The sequence below is a fragment of the Protobothrops mucrosquamatus genome, unplaced genomic scaffold, assembly GCF_001527695.2.
Source record: "Protobothrops mucrosquamatus isolate PMUCROS unplaced genomic scaffold, P.Mucros_1.0 scaffold31, whole genome shotgun sequence".
NCBI lineage: Eukaryota > Metazoa > Chordata > Lepidosauria > Squamata > Viperidae > Protobothrops > Protobothrops mucrosquamatus.
In genome coordinates this window covers 85,497-109,743 of record NW_015386415.1, presented here as the reverse complement: position 1 = coordinate 109,743, position 24,247 = coordinate 85,497, and the positions used below count along the sequence as shown (strand labels likewise).

Below are 24,247 nucleotides of genomic sequence, written 5' to 3'. Positions count from 1 at the left end.
GAGGATGCTGGTCAATTGACCAGTGTACAGTAAATGAGGGTTCTTTTTCTTTCTTTTTTGATGTCACCTATGGGAGGACATGTGAGCGTAGAGTCCGGGGTAGATTTCCTACTGGGGCAAATGTAGAAGAGCAGCAAAGTGCCTCTTTGTAGCTAGTTACAAGCACTGCAGGGATTCCCACATGAGGAATACAGACTCCATCAGTGCCAGATGCTACCGTTGGGTGTGAATCGTTAGAACCAGGCTCAGATTGACCCACAACCACAAGCTTCAGTCGATGAGATTTGTGGGACTAACTCATTTTGATGGGCAACCTGAAGCAAGGGCGGATAAAGATTGATCAAAATAAATATTACAGTTCTGCCATAACTACAGCTAGATAATTCATGTATCTGTTTTCATAATTGGCATAAGTTCTGGCCTCATAACATTAATGCTTTTAAATAAATTATTTGACCAACCATTGACCGATCAACTGACCCTGCTTTGTGCTAGAAAGCGGGGTGGATGAAGCCTCTCCTGCGTAAGGCAGCATCTCTTTTCTGGCCTGGCTTCCTTTCAGCCTGGTGGGCCAGGACAGATTGGAGCGGCTCTTGGAGACACAAGGGAGGAAGAAGGCCTTCATTTAGCAGAGCCAGTAGGGGCTGGGATGGGCAGGATTGTTTGCAAAATTCCAAATTACTCAAAAAGAATTTTGAAGGAGTTGATTCCATATTTGGAATCAAAAACTGAAGTTAGTTCAATTTCAGTGGAGAGCTTTAGCAGGCCTCCTTAGGCTTTACTCTGCATTACATAGTTGTATAAATGTTCATTTTGTTGGCAGTGCCCTGGTTGGAAATAGGACAGGCTTTGGGGAGCAAATGCCAAAGAAGACGGGAAACTGAAGAACCCTTGACCCTCCAGAACAGAGGGATAGACAAGTATAGTTGTGTTTGGAGAAGACACCAAACCATTCATTAAACGACAGGCAACTGCAAATTAGCCTAGCACGGGGTATGGACCAACCTCATATGGTTGGTTTATGCCTCTCTGTGAACCTTGAAACTTTGATCGTATTTATTCTGGGATGCATGATCTGCAAATGCAGCCAGGTGTCTTTCACTCCAGCGAGAACCTCTTGAAATGTGGCTGATCGTCCCTTCAACTGGGATTGAATTTGAAGTCCTTGGTCTTTGCCCAGATTGTCTTCTTTGCACACAGCAAGAACTGGCTGGCTTCAGAAGCACGGAGAGGTTTGCTGGAGGTCTCTCTTTGGGGCTCATGTAGCTCAGAGGGGGCCAACTTGAGGGCCCAGCACTACATGGATTCCCGGGGTCCCTATTCTGCAGTTGGTGTCCCCTCTGACCAGAGTCAGTGAAAAACGCTGGTGGGCTCCCTTGCCTTTCTTTGCATAATGGGCTGTGAGAAGAACCTCGGGAGACGAGAGGAAGAGACGCAGCCTAGACAACGGTCAGGCCAGAGATAGCTTAGCCCTCTGAAGGAATGGGGGTAGAGAAACCATTTCAGCAGGGAAATGCTTTCTCTGTTCTCTGAAAAGTAGAGGCGAGGGAGGTACATGGAGATCTGCAGACAGGAAAAGCTAAATGATCCACAGTGCTTCTCACCTCCACACTCCACAATGAACAGCAGCTTGACCAGGAGGGAGGCAAGAGGCGTCTTTTGGATGCCCAGTAGCAGGCATCCAATAACCAGATCCATATCTGAAGAGTTCAGTCAGCTGTTATATTGCCCAAGCCCTGTACACAGGAATCTCAGACTGGCTCAGACCAGATGAGGCTCAGCGGCATTCAAGAGGGGTCAGACATCGCCTCTTCTACCCATGTAGGAATTCTAGACTAATTCCCTGTTTGACTCCTCCCCTGGCTCACCAGTCTATCTCCAACACCCAGAACCCTCAGGAAATAGAACCAGGTTCTTAGAGGGACTAAGAATCCCCCAGGCCACCTGGGAAAGCTCATGGGAGAGGGGGGATGTACTCTTAGGGTTAGCCGTGCTGAAGCCCCTTAGTTTCCAGGAGCCTTTGAGCTCTTGCTGCTTGCTTCTTACTTCCAGGGCACCCTCCCCCCCCCATCCTAACAAACCTTCCATTTAATGTTTATAATCTGTGTGCTTATCTCCAACAAGAGCTCTTTGCTTAATGAAAACCAGGGCTTTCCCTGCACCAAGGGAAGCAGCTGCCTCTGTATAAAAGGCCTGGAGACTTGCCAGGGGTCTCCACTCCCATCCCTGCAGATGCTGGCAAGTAAATTTCCTCATCCCTACACACACACACACACACACACACACACACACACACACCCTTCCTCCCCTATAGACTGACTCTTAATTATATTCCACTGTAATCATTCCCATTTGTTCCTTTTTGAAATGCAGCTTTTCTGGCTCTTGCATGTGTTCAAATAAAAATGGCAAAAAAAAAAAAAATGTGTTCCAGCCAGAGCTGGATGTCTTTGCGCACAATTTTCCCGTTACTTTGTAAAGCTCTGAGTTTCTGAAACCATCTGGTTTCAAGAGCCGGTCTGGGGGGAAAGCCCCTCCCTGCTTCCCCCAGACATTCCTGCTAATGGAAGTAAAATGTGCCCGAGTGAAAAGATTTCTTCAGTTATCAGTTTTATTAATTCCATGGGCATCAGGGCAGAAGAACGCGGTCAAGATCATCAAGGCTGTGTGTGGTTTCAAGAGCCTGGAATACGATCCCCCAGGATTCATCCAGAAACAGAAGGGGCAGCTTTAAGTGTATGGGCAGTGCTCAGAGGGAGGGAGAGAGGCACACACTGCACTCTTTGCACTGAATTTAGGGAAAACAGAACAGTAAAGGAGTAAAAAATACTGAGACAAGGAAACAAGGGAATGAGAAAAGGAAATTAGTTAAGTTCACATGAGCAGCATTTCTATACCTCTCCATAAGTTCTGCACACCTTCGTTTGCATCCATGTTCCATCTCTCTCTCTCTCTCTCTCTCTCTCTCTCTCTCTCTCTCTCTCCTTCTCTCCTTCCTTCCTTCCTTCCTTCCTTTCTCTCTCCCTCTCCCTCTCTCCCTCTTCTCTCTCATCCCTGTTTCCCCATTTTGTTTTCCTAAAAGCAAGCACCTCCAAGACAACAAAAGATACCAACTATTCCTCCATCGGCTGTCCAGGGGCAGAAGGTGGGGTCTCTCACACCACCATCCTCCCCCAAGACTCAGCGAGGTGGACACCGGAGGATTTTAAGTGATGTGACCCACAGCACCGTCTTTGGGGTCCCAGCCAGTAAATCAACACTGCTGCTACAGGCAGCAGCTGCAGAAGCCAGCCTCAATAAGTCCAAGTAAGTCTGGGGCTATCGTCTCTTCTTCTTGGGGAGCATGTGTGAGTGGGATGACACTGAAAGTAATGTAATGGGAAGTTTAAGGAGTTTATAGTAGACGTAAGACCAGGGGAGAACAAGGGAAGTGACAGCAGATAATCCAGTCCAGATTTTCTCATATTCCCCTCAGAAGAAGTCATCTTGCCATACTTTTCCAGCTATCTTCAATCTGAAAGGTTGGGGACTCCTGCTGTAAGGAGAGGACCACTCCAGAGGCAGATACTTTATTTGTTGGCTTGTTGGCTTTGGTGTTCTCTTGACTTTTCTGTTGCTTCATTTCCAAGGCAGCTTTCAAAGAGCAGCATTAGAACTCAGCCATCAGGTAGCGCAAATGATGCCAAGTCCAGGGCTGGAACAGGGCAGTTAACAAGCTATGCGGAAGAGCCCACGGCTGTGACAATAGAGCACCGAGGGTTCGCATCTCTACATATTTGGCTGTAAAAGCCATGGAGAGGGGTTTTTTTTTGTCAATTTCAAGGTCTTGAATTCATGTGTCTCACCGGGATGTTGTAAAAATAAAAGGAAACAGTGAGAGGGGGAAGCCATTATGAACTTTACCGTGAGTTCATGAGAGTGCAAACAGGATAAAAATGAAACTGTCTTTCACTTCGCAAACAACAATCCTGGAGAAAGATGGATTGCTCCAAGCAGGTGTGGATGTGTGTAGCCTGTGGTTTCTTTGTCTTGCTTTGGGTCAAAGCCTCCCTTTGGATTGCAGTACAAATAACTGGAGTGTTCCTCCCATTGAGGGAGGGAGGGAGGGAGGGAGGGGGCTCTTAGGACTTCACCAGGCAACCAAGTTTTAATGAGAATCTGATTATACAAAAAAAGTTGAAGGGATCATCCTGGTGTTACCCCCAATGGACTTGCTCTTATACCAACTAAAAGACCCAGGGTGTCTTTTATCTCCCCCTTTCTTCAAAATGCATAATAAAAGAGATTCTCTTTCAGCTGTGCTTTCAATGCTTTGTCGAACAGAGCTGAAGTGTTAAAAGGTGTGCAGTTAACACGTTCTTTTGTTCTGAGCTGGGAAAACCTAGCGCTCTCTTTGTTTATGTCCCAAATTAAAAATATGTGTCTGACGTCACTGGAGATAATATGGAAATCAACTTAATTTCTGTTCCTGGTTTTCCAAATATACCTCCAGACTGCTGTGGGCAATTTGTATTTATTTTTTACTTTATTTATCCAATTTATTTGCCATTTTGTGGTTCAGGTGACTCTGAGTGGATTGGGTATATAGCCTTGACAGGGCTTCAGGGGCAGGTCTGGCTTTGTCTGTAACTCTTGCAGTGGCTTAGTGGCTTTAGTTAACAGTCAACCATTGACTCAGCCTTCCCAGCTCTTGACTTCTTGGGGTGGCTTTCTTTAGGTCTGCCTCAACTACCCCTTCGGGGTCTCCGAGGACCTCACAGCAAAATGTCTACAACCCACCAGATGTCTCTACTTGGAACCCTTTTGATGATGACAACTTCTCCAAGCTCACCGCAGAGGAGCTGCTGAATAAGGATTTTGCAAAACTAAGTGATGGTTAGTTTGGGATGGGTACAGAAGCTGGACCAAAGCTGGCTATTTAAAGATGATAGGCAAAGCGAGACATTTTGGTGGCTCTTAGTAACTGAAAGGTTCACAACAGACAAGCTTTGTTTTTTACTGCCCCCATTTTTTGTATCTTGCACTCGCCAAAGCAATCCTCTGGGCTGAGATGGAGAAAGAGAAGGAGGGAGTGTGTGTGTGTGTCCCTGTGTGTGTGTCCCTGCTGGACTTCCCCTGCAAAGCCCTGTTTGCTCCTTTAGTAGCTCCTTCTCTGGCAACTGGCTTCCTGATGAATGCCCTGAAACTCCTTCCCCTGGCTTAGCAGGAGGCCCTCCTCCCCTTGCATGCAAGGAGCAAGGAGCCCTTCCTTGGCGCTTCCTCCCTCCTTTGCTCCACCTTTCCTCACTGGAACTCTCCCACAGAATTCCTGCAGGTTGTCCTCGTCTCTCACTCCCTGATCTCCGTGTAGTTGTACCCCCACCCCCACCCCGAAGTGGCGAGTCGTGCACCTAACCTTTAATGACCGAGCTCTTTGAACTCCAGGTAAGCCTCCTGAGAAGCTTGACAGTTCAACGGAGAACCTGATCCCAGGTTTTCAGCCCGCACCTTCCGCAGCGCAGCCAGACGCATTTGGCTCTTCTCCTCTTGCGCCCATATCAGGTAAGTTGGTTTGGGTTTTTGTCAGGCTGACTCTCGTCTCAAGCACAACTACGAATTGTGTGAGTAGCCATTGGAGGAAACAGACGGCAGCAGAAAGAGGCTGGGGGATGTCCCGCCATGCTGGCTAAAAATGACATGTGAACTGTAGTCCCATCACTGCAGATGTCAAGTTGGGAATGGTGGATTTGTAGAAAGATTATTGAACCTGTGGCTCTCCAAATGTTGCTATACAGCTCCCATCAGCCTAAGCCAACCTAGTTAATCACGGTGAATAAAATACTGGGAGGTTTGTTTTGTCAGCGTTAGGAGGTGCACAGGTTTTTCCCATCTTGAGCTATACCAAGAAAGTGAAATGGGATGGAATGATCTCCTTTGCAAGAGGGAATCTTACAGATTAAAGATAAACTGTGTACCAACTTTCAAATCCACAGAGAAGAATTGTGAAAGACAGTTGGTACACATCCTGCAACGTGACAGCCATCTAGTGCTTCAACAATGGCTACTTTGGAAACGTTAGCTCAGGGGTGTCCAACCTTGGCAACTTTTAAGAGTTATGGACTTCAATTCCCAAAGTCCACAAGTCTTAAAATTGGTCAAAGTTAGACGCTCCTGATTTAGCTAGCACAGAAGCTGCTTCTTGGGAGATTGGATGGATGGATTCATTCCTGAATGTCATTTTGCTTCTATATAACTCAGAACTCTGGATTTTTAAAACTCTAAACTGCTGAGATTATTTTAGGGGTGCCTCTTCTGCATGTCTTCCTAGCTTCCTTCTGAGTCCGGTGCACTTGTTCTAATGCTGTCAATCAAAAAGGAAATCTACACCCTCATTCTCTACCTGTGTGATGCAGCTTTCTTTGGCTTTTATGTCAACCCAGGGCTTTATTTGTGTACCTAGAAAATCTTGAAATCTTAAGAAAAAATCTAGACAAATACATAGTGACTCCTGTATTAATGATGCAAAATGTTGAGATGGGAAGCGAGTCTTATTTTGTTTGTGTCTGGAAATATAGCTTAAGATATCCAGAAGAAAAGCATATTAAAAAGGCATTGAACAAATCCAGTTTTTTCTCTGCTGTCTTCTATTTTGCTTGACTCCTTTTTTCATTCTCAATTCCTTCCTTCCTTCCTTCCTTCCTTCCTTCCTTCCTTCCTTCCTTCCTTCCTTCCTTCCTTCCTTCCTTCCTTCCTTCCTTCCTTCCTTCCTTCCTTCCTTCCTTCCTTCCAGCTGAAAAAACAAAAGATATTCTGGATACCAGCCCTCCACTTCTGGCTGTTCCTGACCCTTTCATTCCTCTTCCACTGTCAGATACACCAGGTAAATTATGACTTACATGAACAAGATGACATAGCAAAATGCTTTTAGGCCTGTTAAAATGCCATGCCACTCAACAAGGGGGCAAAAGTAACAGGGCCCTCTTGGTGGCATAGTTGTGGAAAATCATTCTTCTCAAGGTTCATCCTGTTTCCTCTTTGCTGGTCAGTAGATACTAGACTTTTCACGTATGACTTCTGTTTTTAATTTTATCAATTTCGCTATATATCTGTTTGCATGGCCTTCCATCTATGTTTGACACTGATAAGATTTTTAGGGTTGTTTAAATAGTATTGTAATATTTTAACATAGGCTACTTTATTATCCATTTTTATTATTTACTTATTTAAAACATTTATATAGTCATCTGTCTTACAGAGAACTCTGGGCAGTTACCAATGAACAATTAAAACCATATAAAAAATAAGACAACATAATACCATATTAAATCCTCTCGCCCTTTGCCAGTGCTGGATCTTCACTGCTTTTCGGAGAGCAGAGTCCTGCCAAACATCAGGGGCAAGAGTATTCCATAGGGCAGGGACTGTCACAAAAAGGCTGGTTTCTTAGCTCTTGTACGATGGCAAAATTTAAGGGAAGGGATTGGGAGCATCATATCATAAGGTCTTGGGGAAGGCAATGGTAGGTTAATCTCAAAGCCTATTTAAATATCAGCCTATTATTTATTGTATTTATTGTATGGCACATTCACGTAAGATGTCATTAAAAAGGAACGGGGTAAAATTCAAAACATAAAATATAAAATCTGTAACCTTAACAGGAAGATTACAAACTTATATCTAAGTTGCAAATATAATTTTTTACTTCATTTGCCACAGCCAGGAAATTAGTGAAATCTCCTTTATAGGTTCTATTTTGACACTCTGTCACTGTGTGCTGGATGGTTTGTTTTTCGGCCCCACAGTCACAATGCAGTGATGGTATTTTGCCCCACTGATCGAGGGCGTCAGCGCATCTACCACGGCCAGTGCGAATTTGATTCAGTGTTGTGCACATCACACAGGGCTGGTCAAATCCAGATTTTTGTTCTTGACTACCAAAATAAAAAGCAGTTCCAATTCTTCTTGAAGATACCTGAAGTAAGGAGATGTGAATTTGTGCAGTCATGAACCGGTTTTTCAGTCTTTTTTGTGGATGTTTAGCTAAATCTTGAGACGTCCTTGGTACCTTGGTGCAAATTATGGACATCTTAATACTGGTGGCTGGTTGAAGGGCCTGCTTAAAATTGCATCAGGCCCATCTCCTGAAATCTTGGAGACCACCTAGGTGGCTGAAGAACATTTTCAAAGCTTTCATGTTTCCATGGTTGCTACGCAACTCAGCACTGCCTACCCAAGACTAGCAAAACTGAAGTAAATGATGCAAAATCATAGTAATATATGCAAAAATGGGATTATGTATGATTTCTACAAAGGCAAAGTCCAGCTGTTCCTTGATGCTGATCATTCTGAAGTAGATGTTGTCCTTCCTGCTCATTTTGTTTCTGAACCTCGGGACATTTTATCTGAGGGCATCCTCTTGGGGCCTTAGCTCTCCCAAATGTGTTATTGGACTGGATTCTGATGAGATAATTTCTCCTCTTCAGCTGATGTCCAAAGAAAAGGACTCTGCTGCAGTGTGTGTGTACTGGGTTAGCTGCCTCTTTTTTACCTTCTGTAGTTGCAGAGTGAGTAATCTAGTTTGAAGTGTGTGTTTTTGTATGCAAAGTCTGTTGGTGCACTTGATTCTAAGTGAACCAAATAGTGGAACAGCTGCTGAATGGATTGCATCTCGCTCGCTCGCTGTCCCCCCCACCCCCAGCATTTGTGTTTATGGATTATTTACATTGAATCTTTTGCTAGGGCATCTTGATAGCATGGGGCAGCTATAAAACAAGGGAGGTGGCTGTGAGTGTATTTCAACAGCCTGTGCTGAAGCAGCTTGTCAGACACTTTTCTAACAGCACCAAAATATTGAAACGGACCCTCCTTCTCCTGCTTTGAAGCCTTGGGTGAAGGCAACGGTGGAGATGTGTGTGGATTCACTTTCTTCTGAGCTTTACTTTGGCTGTAGCTTCGATCTATTAGGCTGGTAGAAATGGTTGAAGCTGTCAGGGATGTGCATTCACACTTCCCGCCCAGCCCCGTTGGCCCCTGTGACCTCACATAGGAAAAAAAACCGTTGACAGATGGGTACTTGATAGAGAGGTGAAATTTATCTCTAGGGGCTTGTTGAACAAGAACCCCTAGGACAGGGCTAGGCAACCTTGGCTCTTTTATGCCTCGTGGACTTCAACTCCCAGAATTCCTGAGCCAGCCATGCTGAGGGGAAAGGGAGAGGCTTCCAAGCTGAGCCATGCTGGCTCAGGAATTCTGGGAGCTGAAGTCCACGAGTCATAAAAGAGCCAAGGTTGCCTACACCTGCCCTGGGAAGATACATCCTTCCTATAATGAACCTGTTCTCCAAAGCACAGGAAGGCAGGACAAGAAACAATGGATGGAAGCTAAGGAGAAGAGAAGCAACCTAGAACTAAGGAGAAACTTCCTGACAGTGAGAACAATTAACCAGTGAAAGGGCTTGCCTTCAGAAGTGGTGGGTGCTCCATCACTGGAGATTTTAAAGAAGAGATTGGATAGTCATTTGTCAGAAACGGTATAGGGTCTCCTGCTTGAGCAGAGGGTTGGACTACTAGAAGACCTCCAAGGTCTTCTGTTATATTTCCAAATATGAAAATTAACTTAAGGCTCAGACCGTGGGTATATAGATGGGTGGCCTATGATAGAATGCTGTAATGATATAGCAGGTTTGTTGACTCTGGTTTGTTGAGTTACTAGAAACCTCTTAATCAAGTGCAATAAGGAAATTCCAAGCCTCAGTTGTCAATCTGGTTCCACAAAACCGGGGAAGCCAGTTTTTCATCTGTTCTTGCATGAACCCTCTTCCTGAGTGCCAACGGAGTATGTCAATCTCAGCATGACGTCCTAACCCTTCTCTCCTAACCAAATGTTCCCTTTTATTTTCTGGAGGTTCTGAAATGTATGAAATTCAGGTTTGAATAGGATCCAGAAGGGTCAGTTCTTCCCCAGCTTGTGTCTCTTCTGGAGCTCTTGCAATTACTTTGAAACGTGAAAGGTGTGGTCCCAGTGGGTCCTAAGGGTTGAAGACAGCTGCTTTGCTACAAGCCCCATATTTCAGACCACTGCAGAAAAGAGAGCTTTTTGGAAGTGGTCCGAACCTTTCAGATTCACTTTCCCTTCATATTATTCAAAGACACACACACAACAACCCTCTGCCTACCTGCAGTCAGTGGGACTGAGTTAGGTGACTGAATTCAGCACCAGCATTGGAGCTTTTGATCTTAAAGAGCCTTGCATTCTGGAAAAATGTCTCATGTTCAGATGTCTGATGATGTCCCTTTTATTTTGGGGGTAGGTGGATTCTTAGGTCAATTCAAGCTTGCTTTTCTCCATTTTTCACAACCTCAGCAAATCAGCCTGCAGAAATTTGCACACAGCTGCTGGAAGAGTCTTCACAGACCCCAGTTAATTGTAGCCCTTCTGCAACTTGATTTGCATAATTAATTATGCATTTTAGCTGAAGGGGACAAAAGGCAAAGATTTCTTGTCAGCTTGGGGGGTTACAGAGGTCACAAATGGAGAAATCAAGTCATGCATCTTTACTTGCTTGTCAGTGGAAAATAAGGAAGAGCAGCTCAGGAAGGCTATAATAACTGCACCTGCTTCTATCGCCATTCAGTCACACCCCTTTGGAAGCCATACATCCATGGGGGGGTTTCCAACCATTGTTTCTCGTCCTTCCCTCTGGTGCTCTGGTGAATAATGCGACCCCCTCTTCCTTGTGGCAGCCCCTCAAATACTGGAACACTGCTATCATGTCTTCCCTATTTCTTCTTGTCTTTAGACTAGCCAAACCCAAGTCCTGCAGCCGTTCTTCATATGTTTTAGTCTCCAGGCCTTTGATCATCTTAGTTGCTCTTCTCTGAATTTTTTCCAAACTCTCAACATCTTTTTTGTGATATGGTGACCAAAATTGGCTACAGTACAGTATTCCAGGTGTGGTCTTATTAGGGTTTTATAAAGCGGTACTAATACTTTGTGTGATCTTGATTCTATGCCTTTGTTTATACAACCCAGGATTGTATTAGCTTTTTTGGTTGCTGCTGCACACTGCTGGCTCATATTCAAGTGATCGTCCACTAGGACTCCAAGGTTCCTCTCACAGTTGCTGTTTTTGAACCTTGTTTTGGAGTACAGTGGTACCTCAGAACTTGACTGCTTCAAAACTCATTGAATTTGATACTCGACACATTTTGATGTGAAAATGTTGTCCCAGTACTACTGGCTGTTTAGTACTTGGCACGCTATAATAGGAAAAGGGGGACAGCCATGGGGAATGGACAGGAAGCCAGCCATTCTGGGAAGGGCGCTGACATAGGAAAAGGGGCAGACAGAAAGTTGTTCCCGGCCGAAAAAAGGGTCACAAGGTAAGTCATATGGTTCGTTTGGGACTCATCCTTTTTAGTACTAGTCACACCTCCCACAACCAATTAACGCTGAGTACTGAGGTACCACTTTGTATTTAAGCATATTTTATCCCATTTTCATTGGCCAATTAGATGCCTTGGTCCCTAAGAGTAAGAGTCCCAAAACATTCAGGAAGATGAATAGTGATAGGCAACATTTTGGGGAGAGTTAAATAGCTGGAAATGCCTTCCTCAAACGTCTCAAAAATGGTGCCTTCCAAAGATCCTGGACCACCTCTCTTAATTCCAAGCCTTCATGACCACAAGTTCATCTGAAGGCAAATGTACGAGTCCCAGGATAATGTTGTGGGCTCCAATCTGGGTCGGTCGACGGGGCCAGAGGTTTTGTCTTCTGAGCTTTTGGATTCGTATGGGAGCCCATCTTCAGGGAACGTCTCTCTAACCTCACCCTAGGCTAGAGAGAAGTTCCCTGGAGATGGACTCCAACACGAGTCTGAAAGCTTGGAAGACGAAACCTCTGGTCCCGTTGACCGACCCAGATTGGATCATACAAGATCCATCTCTCTGGAGGACTCTGGGTTATCAGAATGTCTCCTCTTGTCTTTTTTTTTTTTATAGAGAAATGTTTGTGCTTCCCACTGAGCAGTGGACTTAATCCAGAGGAAATCAAGCTTTGGAAATTTAATAAAAGATGCTTGCTTGATGTTTAAATCAATAAAGGTGTTTGGTTGTTTTATTGCAGACCTTTCATTACCCAACTAGGTCACATTATCAGTGCAAGAAGGTCGTGTCTACTAGGTTACCCAAGTAGGATCATTCTGCTAGCACTGAAGGTCTGACCTAGTTGGTTGTCTGCAAGAAAACCACCAAGCTGAGAGAACACCAAGGACACCTCATTTCAGCCCTGAACTACAAATATTCTCTTCTGTCAAAATCAGTAAATGTTGATAAAGGATGACCAAGCGTGGAGGAGGAGGACTTTCCCGGAGTTGCTTGTGACACTTGAGCAGCGTCCCTGAAAATGAACCAGCTCTTGTTACTGTGTTTTTGCTTTACTTCTTTTTGCTTCTTTCCTCTTTCTCGCTCCTTCCTGCTTCCTTACCAGAAAAACTGATCGAAGGCCTCAAATCTCCTGAGCCTCCGCTCCTGCTCCCCAATATCCTGCCTCTGGCCGATCCCTTCGGTAGCACCTCTGATGCTATGAATGGTAAAACCTAGAACCCTTTTTGTTCTTTCCTGTCCCACCCTGCATGTTGACCTGTCTAGATTGCATGCTTTGCACACTTACACACACATGCAGTGCATCCAAATGATGGCACCCCAGGAGATGTGACCGGGGGGGGGGGGTGAACAGAAAACGCTGGTGGTCGTTCCTCCCCAAGGAAATCAGGTAAATCTGACAAATCCAGGAGGCTCAATGTCTATAAAAGCAAAACCACAGGTAGACTGTTGAAAATCAAGCCAATAAACATTTTTCTAAAAGAATTCCTGAGCTGGCTGGCTCAGGAATTCTGGGAGTTGAAGTCCACGAGTCATAAAAGAGCCAAGGTTGCCTACCCCTGACTTAGGCTGATACACCACTCCACAGTGTTTTACTGCCCTCTCTAAGCGGTTTACAGAGTCAGCCTATTTGCCCCCAACAATCTGGGTCCTCATTTTACCAACCTCGGAAGGATGGAAGGCTGAGCCAACCTTGAGCCAGTGAGGATCGAACCCCTGGCAGTGGGCAGAATTAGCCTGCAACGCTGCCTTCTAACCACTCTGCCACCAGGGCTCCTTTCAAACATTCTGAAACGGATCCTCTGAGTGAGGGAGGGTCCTCCCTCCCAGCCTGCTGCTTTCTTTTTCCTCCTGCCTCTGCTAATCCTGGTTTCTGCTCTCCTCCTTCTTTTGTGCCTTCGGAAAGGAAAAGCTGAGCTGACCGCTGAGAGTCTCATCCCGGGCCTTGAGGCTCCTGTGCCCCAGCTCGGATCCTCCCAGGCAGATTCGGTGGCTTCCAGCAGAGCAGGTTGGTGAGACAGCTGGGGCTCGGTCCCTGATGTGGTGATCTGGGAAGGAATGGAGGCAGCCACCTTCCCTTCCCATCGCTGGGATTTTCCTGGGAACTGAACCTGGCTCCTTTCTTGACAGCCTTTCGCTTTAACCTTCAGCGCATCCTTAAGTTCTGCTGGTAGGACTAATACCGATGGGCCCTTCAGGGGTGCAAAACATTAAGCTGCTACTATCCCAGTTCTTACATTCTAGGAGACAAATCTGTTAGAACCTGCCCCAAGTTAAGAGGAATTTCAAAGATTCCTTCCAAAGTCAGTATGGGGGAGGGGGGGAACTCTTAGCTTTGTTTCAATAAATTAAAACAGCTTATACCTTTCCTGTAGGTGAGGTCCAGGGGTGCCCATAGGAGGGTCAAAAAACTTAAACTGGTAGCCACAGATATGCAATCAAAGCCCCACCTTTTATATAGTGCTGACTTTGGAAGGAATTTAACTAATAATCTTTCTATATATGGCACTTTAGCCCCAGTTCAGGTCATTATTTTTTTTTAAAAAAAACCAAAGGATGGCTCTCTATAGAGTTGGAAATGAGCCTCCACCACCCAAGGGACGGTGCGTCTCCTTGCTCCTCTCTGTGCTGTGATCTGCTTGCTCTCCTGGTTCCAGATTCAATCACTGCGGAGGAGTCCCTGCTTGACTGCTCTCTGCTTTCTAACCCCGGCACTGACCTCCTGGATGAGTTCGCTCCTTTGGCTGTTTCATCCCAAACTCACAAAGGTAAATTCCTTTTTAGAGTGTCATTTGAACGAAGAGACGAGACAAAAAAAACCCCCAAAGGTCTGAATAGATCACGATGGAAGGCAGGCAGGTGTATGTAAGAATGTTCCTGGGTTGGTGATTTCTGCTCAATGCTTTGATGGCTCTCTATCCATTGGAATATGGAAATGTGTCTTAACAGTTCTGCTGTTTTTTGCTAAATCAAATTTGTCTGGGATGGAATAAGGATGCCTGCCTTGGGCAGGAGGTTGGCCTAGAAGACTTCTAAGTTGACTACCAGTTCTATGATTCTATGTTCTGTGTCCCTAACTATATTTCTTTACTCTAATAACATTAAGCGCATCTTTCCCTTCAGTCACATTTTAAAATATGAAATAAAAGACAAATGAACAGCCAACATTCTACTCGCTCTTCGTCGACTGTTTTTGGCTTGGAGTGTTAATGCTGTTCAGCTACTGTGAATTATTTAGTCAAGCAGAGTTAAACAAACTTGTTCTTGTATGAATGCAGTTACTTCATGAGTTTGACGCTGAGCTATGCCTGTGTAAGTTTGCACTGCACCCTCAGTCGGCATTGTTGAGGCTCCAGTGGTGGCCAAAAGTCCAGTTTTTTGTTGTCCAAATCAGTTCACTGAGTCAGTCCATTATGTTTGAATCCAGTTCATCCTCAGTATGTGAGCCTTGAAGGCAGAGCTAAATGTTTGCAAATTGATGTCTCAGCAGTGCTCTTCCAAGAGTCTCAAGAACTGGCCATGAGGGGGAAGCAGTTGCAGCATCTTGAAAGGGGTACCCAGCCCTTCACAAGTAGCACCTGTGGTGGGAAACTCCTGTGTTATAAATCCTCACGTGCATTTGAGGAGTAGAGTGAGATCAGTTGTACAAAGGAAGTCATCTAATCAGGATGAGAATCCCAGTCTTTTCATCTTTCCATTATCTCAACTCGGCTCCCTATGAAATGTTTTCATCACTAACCCTCTGCTGCAACTTGGCTATTTCCTCTCGGACAAGCTTCTTCCGCTGCTGCTTCCCTTCCATATAATTTTCATATATTCATCCACTTCTCTCCTTTCCCTGGCTTTCTAAATCCCCAGTTTGCTTTAACGGTCCCTTGCAGCAAAACACATACGGCAAATGTTGTTTCGGTGGTTTCTAACCAGCTTTCTCTGCTCTTTTTCATCCTTTTAAAATTCAACCCTCCCCCATCATGCTGCAGAAGATACTAACCTGATATCAGGCTTTGATGTCCTTGATGGCTCTGAAAAAGTGGCAGAAGATGAGTTTGACCCCATCCCTGTGTTAATATCCAAAAATTCACAAGGTAAGCAGGCACATTTCAAGTGAGAAGCCCAAGCAATGCGTTACGGTCACGTGTTTGCATGCACTGTTCCTGCCCACCCAGAATTCTGTGTTGTGTTCGTTGGTTTCAATTTCTTTAGAGCAGGGGTGTCAAACTGCCGGCCCGTGGGCCGGTTGCCTCATGCGGAGGCTGCGCCCACCCCAGCTCCGGCAATGCAAAAAAAAAAAGTTGCGATATATCGCACCATGTCACATGACGCAGCAAGTTTGACACCCGTGCTTTAGAGCGTCCGGTTGTACCAGGTTGTTTTCAATTCTCAAACCTGTTTATGGGGCAAAGATAGAGTTGAGCATTCCCTAGTCTTCTGTTGGGTTTCTTGGACATAGGGAAACTCTGTGTTGCAACTCTAGTCTACAGCTTTGAAAAAAAATCCAGCTGTCCTTCGTTCTGATTCATCCGTGCTTGTAAGATGAATAACATTTCCAGGGCCATATATTTTGGTTACTTGAAATCACTGAATGGATCCTTTCATTCTCAAAAGCAATGTTGCCACCAAGTGGTTGAGATTCTCAGATCTAGCCTGCACCAGACCTCTGTGCTAATTTTCTGCTGATCAGAATCCTGACTGCTTGGCTTTGGGGGAGGTCTAGAGTATGAATCCCCTACCTAGGGGCTTCCAGCAGGACACCGAATGAGTCTTATCAGAGGGATTCCCAGGGCAGGATCTTTTGTCGTAAAAGGCAAGAGTGAGATTGTTTCCCTAGGTGACCCATTGGATTTTCCATCCTCCTCACTCGGATTCTAAATTTGGGTTCTGTTCTTTCCTCTGAGAGGAACAAGTCCAAGCCATCAAGTGACGGGGTAGGGTCCTTTTTGCAAAGCCAGTGTCAATCCTGCCCTACTTAATTAATGTCTGTGGTGATGATTGAGCCAGAAAAACCAGTTAAATTGCTGAAGGGAGGAAGAAGGTGCAGACCCAGCCTCCAGTTCCTCTTCTTGCTTCTGATGTTGAGTTCGGTGGCTGCTTTGATTGATGGCTTGATGTTTGGAAAGTCCTCTTTGGTCTCAATGTTGGAGAAGCTCTGCAAAAGTTCTCCCTCCAGACAGCAATTCTAACAGAGCCAAAGCTTGGGTAGATGCCACCTAGACTTGAGGTCCCTTCAGTTTTATCTGGCTCTTCTTTTTTGTGTGTGGATGACTTTCTCCTAATTCTTTTTTTAACTAAAAAGCTAACTTTCTACACCTGTGTCTTTTGCCGGATACTAAATTGCTGTCTCTCACACTTTCAGGTGGGCATTCTAGAAACAGCAGTGGAAGCTCTGAATCCAGTCTTCCTAACCTAGCCAGGTCTCTTCTGCTGGTGGATCAGCTCATAGACCTGTAGCAGTCGCTCAGTAACAGGCGGTTTCTGTAACGTACCTAAAATCCTTTCGTTCCTTTTTTTTTTCTTCTCCTAACAGAGCTAATCTTTAGTTGTTGGATGGTTTTTTGCTTTTGTTTTGTTTGAAATAACGCCCGGTGGAAGGACCCTGCTCTGAAATTGTACCCTCTGTTAGGATTTATCTGTACTTGTTTCCAGCGCAGCCTTGATGCAGCCTGCGACAGTTTCTCGTGCAATTCTCTGCTATCTTTAAGGGAGTGCTACCATGTATTAATCACTTTGCTACGATTTATCCCTTAGTGCCACCAAAACTATCATTGTAAAAAAAAAAACCCATGTAATCTATGTATGATCCTTGCTAGAAATACATACGACTAATCTGCCTAAATAATGCTAACTAAAATTGTCTGTCAAACTTTTTTTCTTGATTAAAAAAAAAAAGCGAGACCTGGGAGGCTAAGGGCAGTGAAGAGAAGTAGTGTTGTCCTTCTCCAGTGCAGGGGGAGCGTGCTAGGAAGTCCTATCACGGATTGGGGCCTGGACAGAGGGTCTTCCAAAGACAAAATTCAGTTTGAGGCCTGATGGTTTTAGATAAAAGACATTTCAAGCCCTGAAAGACGACAGTTTTGCGCCATAAACTCCTGTTTTGCAATCTGCTTAGGAATGGACTGTGCTTAAAATAAATCAATCAATAAATAAAGATACTAAAGCTGTGGAACTTATTCTACTCAAAATGGTTAATGTGAACCATAATATTGTGTCAAACAGCATGGCTAAGACCTTTTCTGTTGGATGAACTAACATTAGGAGGGGGGGAGGCCTTTGCGACTAGGGTGCTTGGTTTATGGAGGACTTGTATAAATTGTATGCACATGTCAGAGTTTCTTGAAGGTAAGACTGGTGTTTTGTTCTGTTTTCCTTTCTCAGTTTTTGCTATTCTTCTCTGTAATTGCATATTGTATTAACACAGTAATATGAAGCCATCCCCCCTTCTTGATAGACAGACTGTACTTTTTAAGTTAGATCCTTCTTTCTTTATTGAACTAGCATGAACTCCTTGCCAACCGGTTTTCAGTAAGTGCTTTCCAGCTTAGGTGTGTCTGAACAGTTTTATCTTTTATTTTCATGTTGATATGCTCAGTTTCCTCAAACTATTGGATATGGTAAACTTGTTTTATTGGCTTCTGATCTTCAAGTCCAAAATTAATGGTCCCTTCCAAGATGTTCTTCTGAAAAGGAGGACGACTGTTACTCCGTAGTGGAATAATCACTAGCTTAATGCTAACTTTGTGTATGTGCAAATGTATTGTAGTAGTTCAAAAAGTGCAGTTTCCCTACGTGTGAGTGTATGAATGGCTCAATTTCTAGGTGTATCAGCCTCTCCTACAAGATTGAAAGACCTTCTGATGTAACCCTGAGTATTTTTCTCCAGCTTTCCCAAGAACCCCATTCAAATCTCTGCCTTCCAGAAGTTAGCTCAACAAATTCTGTAAATAGAATTTCACTGTCGTGTCAATCCTCTCTTGAATCTTTCTAAAGTCTACTTGCTGACGCTCTTCATTATAAAACAGTTACTGCTTCTGTGTGATGTGTGTGTCCATAGGTCGTTTTGCTGCACTTTCCTGACTTACCTGACAAAAGTATGAAAACGATTGTAGCAAAATTGTCGATAGTTCTTTACATTTTGGGGCAGACTCTTTGATTCTTTGTCTTGACTCTTGATTCCTGAAGTGCAGGCAACTGGAGTTGGATCACATGGACAGAGCTTTAGATAGAACGTTATTGTATAGTCAGATGATACTGAAAATATATGGAAAAAAGAATGGATTTTTTTAAACAAAGTAACCACCTGCTGTATATTAGAAACCAAAAAACACCCCCCCCCTGTGAATTAAAGTACTTTTAAAAAAGAATGTTTTAACATTTTAAGTTTAATTAACTTGTTGAAGAGTTTTGGAAGGAATTTTACAGAAGCACCTGGTTGTGTGAGGATAGTGCTGTTAACTAATCAGTATGAATGGGGGGTGGGTGGGTCTTTTCCCATCCACCCAAGAAATGACTCCTCCTGTTAGCTGGATAACTGAAATGATATCGTAAACTAAAGTTTACTAGTCACCATGGAAATGCTTCAGTGACAAACCATGATAAGGTTGACCTGGGAATGGTGGATTGTTGGCTCATTGCTAGAAGCTGTAAAAAGCTGTTTTTGTTTTTCAAAAGGAGATCCAACTCAGAGGGGCTGAGCGTCGGTGGTGGCCTTGCTCTGTCTTAATGTTTCCATTGGTGTATTTAGATCAAAGGCGCCATTATCTGGTTCTCTTTGCCCAAAAGTGGGCTGAAAATTTTGGCCATGTTTTATCATTGCCTCTTACTATTCCTTGTGAAAGTAGTATTTGTTTGACCAAAAGGACACAACCTGATATTTTTTTTTACGAAAACAAGGAGCAGATGGAATCCCCCTCTCCTGCCCAAAAGTCATTTGCTTATAGTCTCTGAGCAGAAAAACAAAAGGAAGAGAGACAGTAAATGTAGAACACTGATTATTGCATTTCACTATAATAGTCCCTGGAATTTCTTCATATTGCAACCTGGGAAATAGATGCTTACAACGTTTGGCTTGGTTAATGATGTTCCTCATTCATGGGAGGCCAACTAATGGCCATTCCGATCTTTACCATAGGGCAAGTTAGGATGGATGTAATTTTTCTGCCCCTCCCGGCAACTGCGATTGATGACCAAGGCAAAGATTTGTCCTGACTCCCAATTCCTGGGGTGAGATCTGAAGAATGAATGACAGCGATCCACTGCAGGGATTCCAGTACTAGAATGATCTCATGTAGTTCTTATCTAGTAGCTCACTGATCCGTGGTGATAATCACAGCAGCCTGTTCAGGTTGAGCCAAACAGGCCTCCTCTGGATCACCCAGCAACTGAAGATGTGCCCAGCAAGAGTAGATTCCAGGCCCAGTAGATTAGCATTTTATAAAGATCTCGGGAATGAAGAAGAGATACCCAATCCCTCAGCTGCACTCTGCAGTGTGATGGACATCACACAAATGTCCCATAAGAAATGGTTCCCTGTTCTGCTATCTGGGATTGGACCCAGTTCTCTTATCCACAGAGCACCAGAGATTAGCTAAAAGGGCCAGAGGTCATCTACTAAATACAGATAGTCCACAACTCACCACCACAACTTCCTAGTTCTCCTGCAAACTTAATCCCATTCTAATTAGAGATAAAAATTGCACGACTGGGATTGAGTTGTGACTAAGGAGGACAAAGGAAAAATAAAATTAACACATTTCTAATAGGGGCATTTGTGCATTGGTAAGCAGATTTAACATATGTGTGCATATGTGTGTGATAATTTTTTATGCCTTTTTCAAAGCCAAGGAGCTAGACATGATATGCTATATTAATCATGGAGTCCTTGGTGCTCTCTGAGCTTGGTTGTTTTCCTGCTGATGTTTCTTTAGTCAGCTAGATAACATCATCAGTTTACTAGTTGGGTTATGAAACACCAAGCTGAGAGCACTTAACAACTCCACAGATCAACCTTGAGCTACAAATATTCTCTTCTATTGATGCTATATTAATTATGGTTCATTCCTACAGCATTCTGATACAACTTCTAATACACTATTCATATGGGGACTGGCCTGCTTACTCTGTTTTGGGTACCGATGGCATACGTCACACTGAAAGATGAGCTGGTGCATTCTGTGTATTTGTTTCTGAATGGCTAAACCTTTTTAGTTGAAGGACTTTGCAGATGGACTTGCAGGTGCCAAAGGGTTTTGAATGCCAGCTCCCTAGGGAGGTAGAGGAGCTGCCCTGCCCTGAACCTCACTTTGCCACCAGGGTGGGACAAGACCAGGAGGTCTGCTGGACTCCTCTACGCATTGCTAGAAGTTGGGGCAGAATAGGGTTGCAGGCAGGGGGGTGCTGAGAATTCAGGAACAGCTTAGTCCTGCTCAGCTCAGACTATTTTGATCACAATCAGAACTGAGTTTAGAAGTCATCTCGTGCACATGCACATGCACATACCCCAGATTTCCAGGAACCATAATTTTCAACTTCCAAGTTCCAGATGCCTTCTAGATTAGTATCGCTGTTATTAAGACATTTTGTCATTAGTAGTGTACCAATGTTTCCTCAATGTTCCCAAGTCAAGGTACAGAGGCCATCCAAGTAACCTGGGCTCTAAAGCAGAAAATTCCTGATATTGTAGCTAACAATCCACTGGAACTAGTACAAACATTTGCTAGAATATCTCAATTTGTTTTTCACCCATCCGGTACATACTCCGATTGATTGAGTACTGTCAATTGGAGAAATATCAAACAGTTGCGTTTCATATTTTTTTTTTTCTACCTTTGAAAGACCTCCAGAAAAGTTGAGAAAGGCCTCGCTCCAAGCTTCTGGAAGCTGAGAGCAGAACGGCTGGGAAACATCAGCCCACAAAATCCCCTATCTGGAACTCCAGATGCAAATATGGATGAAGAGAAGAGTGTGGAGATGTGAGTGTTTAATCTTGTGTTTCCATATGCATATACCCAAGAATATTAGTTCTGAAGAAGATTGTTGGATGAGAAGCGAAGCATTTAAAAAAAACCAAGAAAGTCCAGTTGCCTTTTGGAAAAATCGCCAGATCTTCTGCCAAAGGGGTGGGTGGGTAACAGACATAAGAAATCCCATCTCATAAAAGGAATCCCAGAGAAGAATCACAGGCAAGAAGATTTTGCTCAAGACAACAGAAGATAGCAAGCATCTGGACTGCTCAAGAGATCATTTTGGAAATGGTTGTTGGCTCTATGGATAAAATTTATTGGTCAGCTTGAATTCGCAGCGAGGTTGTCTTCAGGTAATACTAGAAAGGAGCCACAGAAGACAGTCACTCTGACAAATTCTACCCATGTCATATTTCAGCAGTGTAACCAGACTGGTGCTCCAATTTGTGTGGTGGAGAAAGTTGTTCTCTATGATGCTCAGGCTAAAAAAATTAAATAAAATTCAACTTTTAAACATCTGTGTGGCTTAAAGAAAACGAGAGGGGAAACATCAGCTTCTACAATGCTCTTGTTGTACAGCAGAGATGTCCAACCTTGGCAACCTCAAGACTTATGGACTTCAACTCCCAGAATTCCCTAGCTGGCTGGGGAATTCTGGGAGTTGAAGTCCACAGGTCTTAAAGTGGCCAAGGTTGGATACCCCTGTTGTAGAACAATTTAACAGCCTAGGAGCTCTCCTTCCACCAGCTATTGCTGCCAAAAAATTAATGGCAGAGTTGACTGTTCTGTTGAGTGACATCCCTCCCCCAAACAAAATTAACCTGGTTGAAACAGCAAAGCCCTTTAAGCACTCCAACAATTGGGAGGAAAATCCCAAATTCTGGTTTGCTTATTGGCTGATATGGCACTAGTCCCCTCACATGTTTAGCCCTTCACTCCCCCAGATTATAACAATAGCCTTGAGCAGAAAGAGATTGGCTGCAGAGATTTTCAGGGCCATATTAGTGCACACTGCCAAGAACTCTGGTTAGGAGGGCCTGGTTGCAGGAGTGTTTGTGGGTTAAACTGGTGAAAAGTTCCTGTGTCTAAAATAATTCTAGGGCCTTAGTTCCTGCTTACAGAATTACAAACAGCTGAAATTTGATTTAAGAATTCGTGTTATTTCAGAGAAATTAAAAAAGACTTGGAATAGTAAGGATTCATCTAAGAAAGTTAAAATAAAGGCTATCTTATTATATAACACTGCCTGTTCCACTACAAATGACTCTTGAAAAGGAGGAAATTCTTGGCTGGTTTTCATTTCTGATTTTTCTTGGTGGGATCTGCAGCGCAAATAAGCAAATCAAAAATGGAGAAATGGGATGGCTGAGAAATCAACAATCAAGAACTTTAAGCATCATGCCATAGAAATGTCTGCCTCTTATCTGGCATGGCTTTTGTTTTATCATGTAACTTAGGTTTTAATGCTCTGTCAATAAAATGCCGATGCTTGTTCTATGAGTCCTATCTTTGATCATGAGAAGCAGCTTAATATCCTAACAGCTGATGACCTTGGCTAAGAAGTGTTTTATAAACAGAACTAGAGATCCTGTATTCCAGACCTTTGTTAAATTTATAAAGAGCCCTCTCTTCACACTGGGGGCTTCAGAAGTGATGTAGAGCATTCATGTTTGCTTAAAGAACACTGCAAACCTTGTGTGGACCAGATGAACATCACTATCAACTTCAGAAGGGTCCGCCAGAAATTAGCCCAGGCCCCTTGGTGAACTGTGATCCTCTGCCTTCCCTAAGTTAGCAGAAATTCCTCTTCCCCCTCCTTCTGAATTTGAGTGGTACCCATAATTATGCCCCATAATTTCTATGGATGGTGGCAAACATGGGTTCTCTGAAGTTTAGCTTTTATGTGCCTTTTTCCTGCTCTCTCGCTAACATTGTAACCTGCTACTCTTTCGTGGAAGGTAAGCTCTCTCGTGTTCTAATAACTATGTGTGTGATTCATCTTCCATGTGTGTAGCAAGAGCAAGGTCTTCTGCTTGTGCCTTCCACCATTTGGAAGGTGGGCAGATCTGCAGGCTTTGGGTTGGACTGAAGCAGCTCTGTTCGTTGTCACCTGTTCCTTGTCACCAGCAAACTAGGGTCACCACAGACTTGTGTTCCCCCTGAGTTAAGAGGGTTTTTTTTTTCTCTTTGAGAAAGCTGGCAAGCCCAAAGAGGCAGGTTATTGATTGAGCCCCATTCACCCACAGACCCAGACTAGTAGCAGCGTTGAATGGGTAGATTTGATCCTTCCAGAGCTCTCCGGAGCGGAAGGCATTCCAACTGGCCTTTCCCAAAGGGGCTTGCCGGTACAGTCAGATGATTTCTAAAGCTTCCTCATTTCTAACACTGATGAGATTTAAAACATTTTGCCCCAAAGGAGGCACGATTTGGTTAAAGCAAGCTAGCACACATTTTATTTTGAATCTTCTCTTTATTTCCCCAAGTATTTTTCCTTAAAGTCTGATGCAGGAGAGGTGAAAATCATAGGCTATAAGATCAAAAGACAGAAAAGCAAGGGAACCCTGTGAGAAGACAGCAGAAATGCAGTTTGTCTGTGCGAAGAAATGGACCTCCTTATTTTCCCATTTTCCCCTTTGGGATCATGAGATCTAGAACCTTGCCTTCCTTGAAAGCCCAGCTCGCCCTCTGCTCGTGATGTCTGGGACAATCATTTCCTCCCCCTTCTCATCCTCCTCCCAAGTCTTGAGTGAGGCTTGTGTGTCTGTTTTATTAACACCTTCCATCTCTCTCTAACCCACGTTTTGTGGACTCTTGAAATGTGAAGAAATGCCGAGTTGTGTGTCTGTTGGTTGTAACTATCTGGCTTCACTTTTGTATGGTTTTTATTTTATATGTATTTCTCCCTCCATCTCCCTTCCTCCTCACCCCAAC

The 24,247-nt window shown here is 44.0% G+C and overlaps 1 protein-coding gene across 1 annotated transcript in view; it reads left to right on the top strand.

The window, feature by feature from the left end:
• AAK1 (AP2 associated kinase 1) overlaps window positions 1–18,696 on the top strand; it is a 41,192-nt gene extending 22,496 nt beyond the window's left edge. The window contains exons 13-21 of the mRNA XM_015811101.2: window positions 3,083–3,306; window positions 4,718–4,875; window positions 5,425–5,541; window positions 6,770–6,859; window positions 12,466–12,567; window positions 13,267–13,368; window positions 14,018–14,128; window positions 15,341–15,445; window positions 16,714–18,696. Coding sequence (XP_015666587.1) covers window positions 3,083–3,306; window positions 4,718–4,875; window positions 5,425–5,541; window positions 6,770–6,859; window positions 12,466–12,567; window positions 13,267–13,368; window positions 14,018–14,128; window positions 15,341–15,445; window positions 16,714–16,808 — 1,104 coding nt within the window. The 3' untranslated portion in view covers window positions 16,809–18,696. The remainder of the gene's footprint in view (window positions 1–3,082; window positions 3,307–4,717; window positions 4,876–5,424; window positions 5,542–6,769; window positions 6,860–12,465; window positions 12,568–13,266; window positions 13,369–14,017; window positions 14,129–15,340; window positions 15,446–16,713) is intronic.
• The last annotated feature ends 5,551 nt before the right edge of the window (window positions 18,697–24,247 follow it).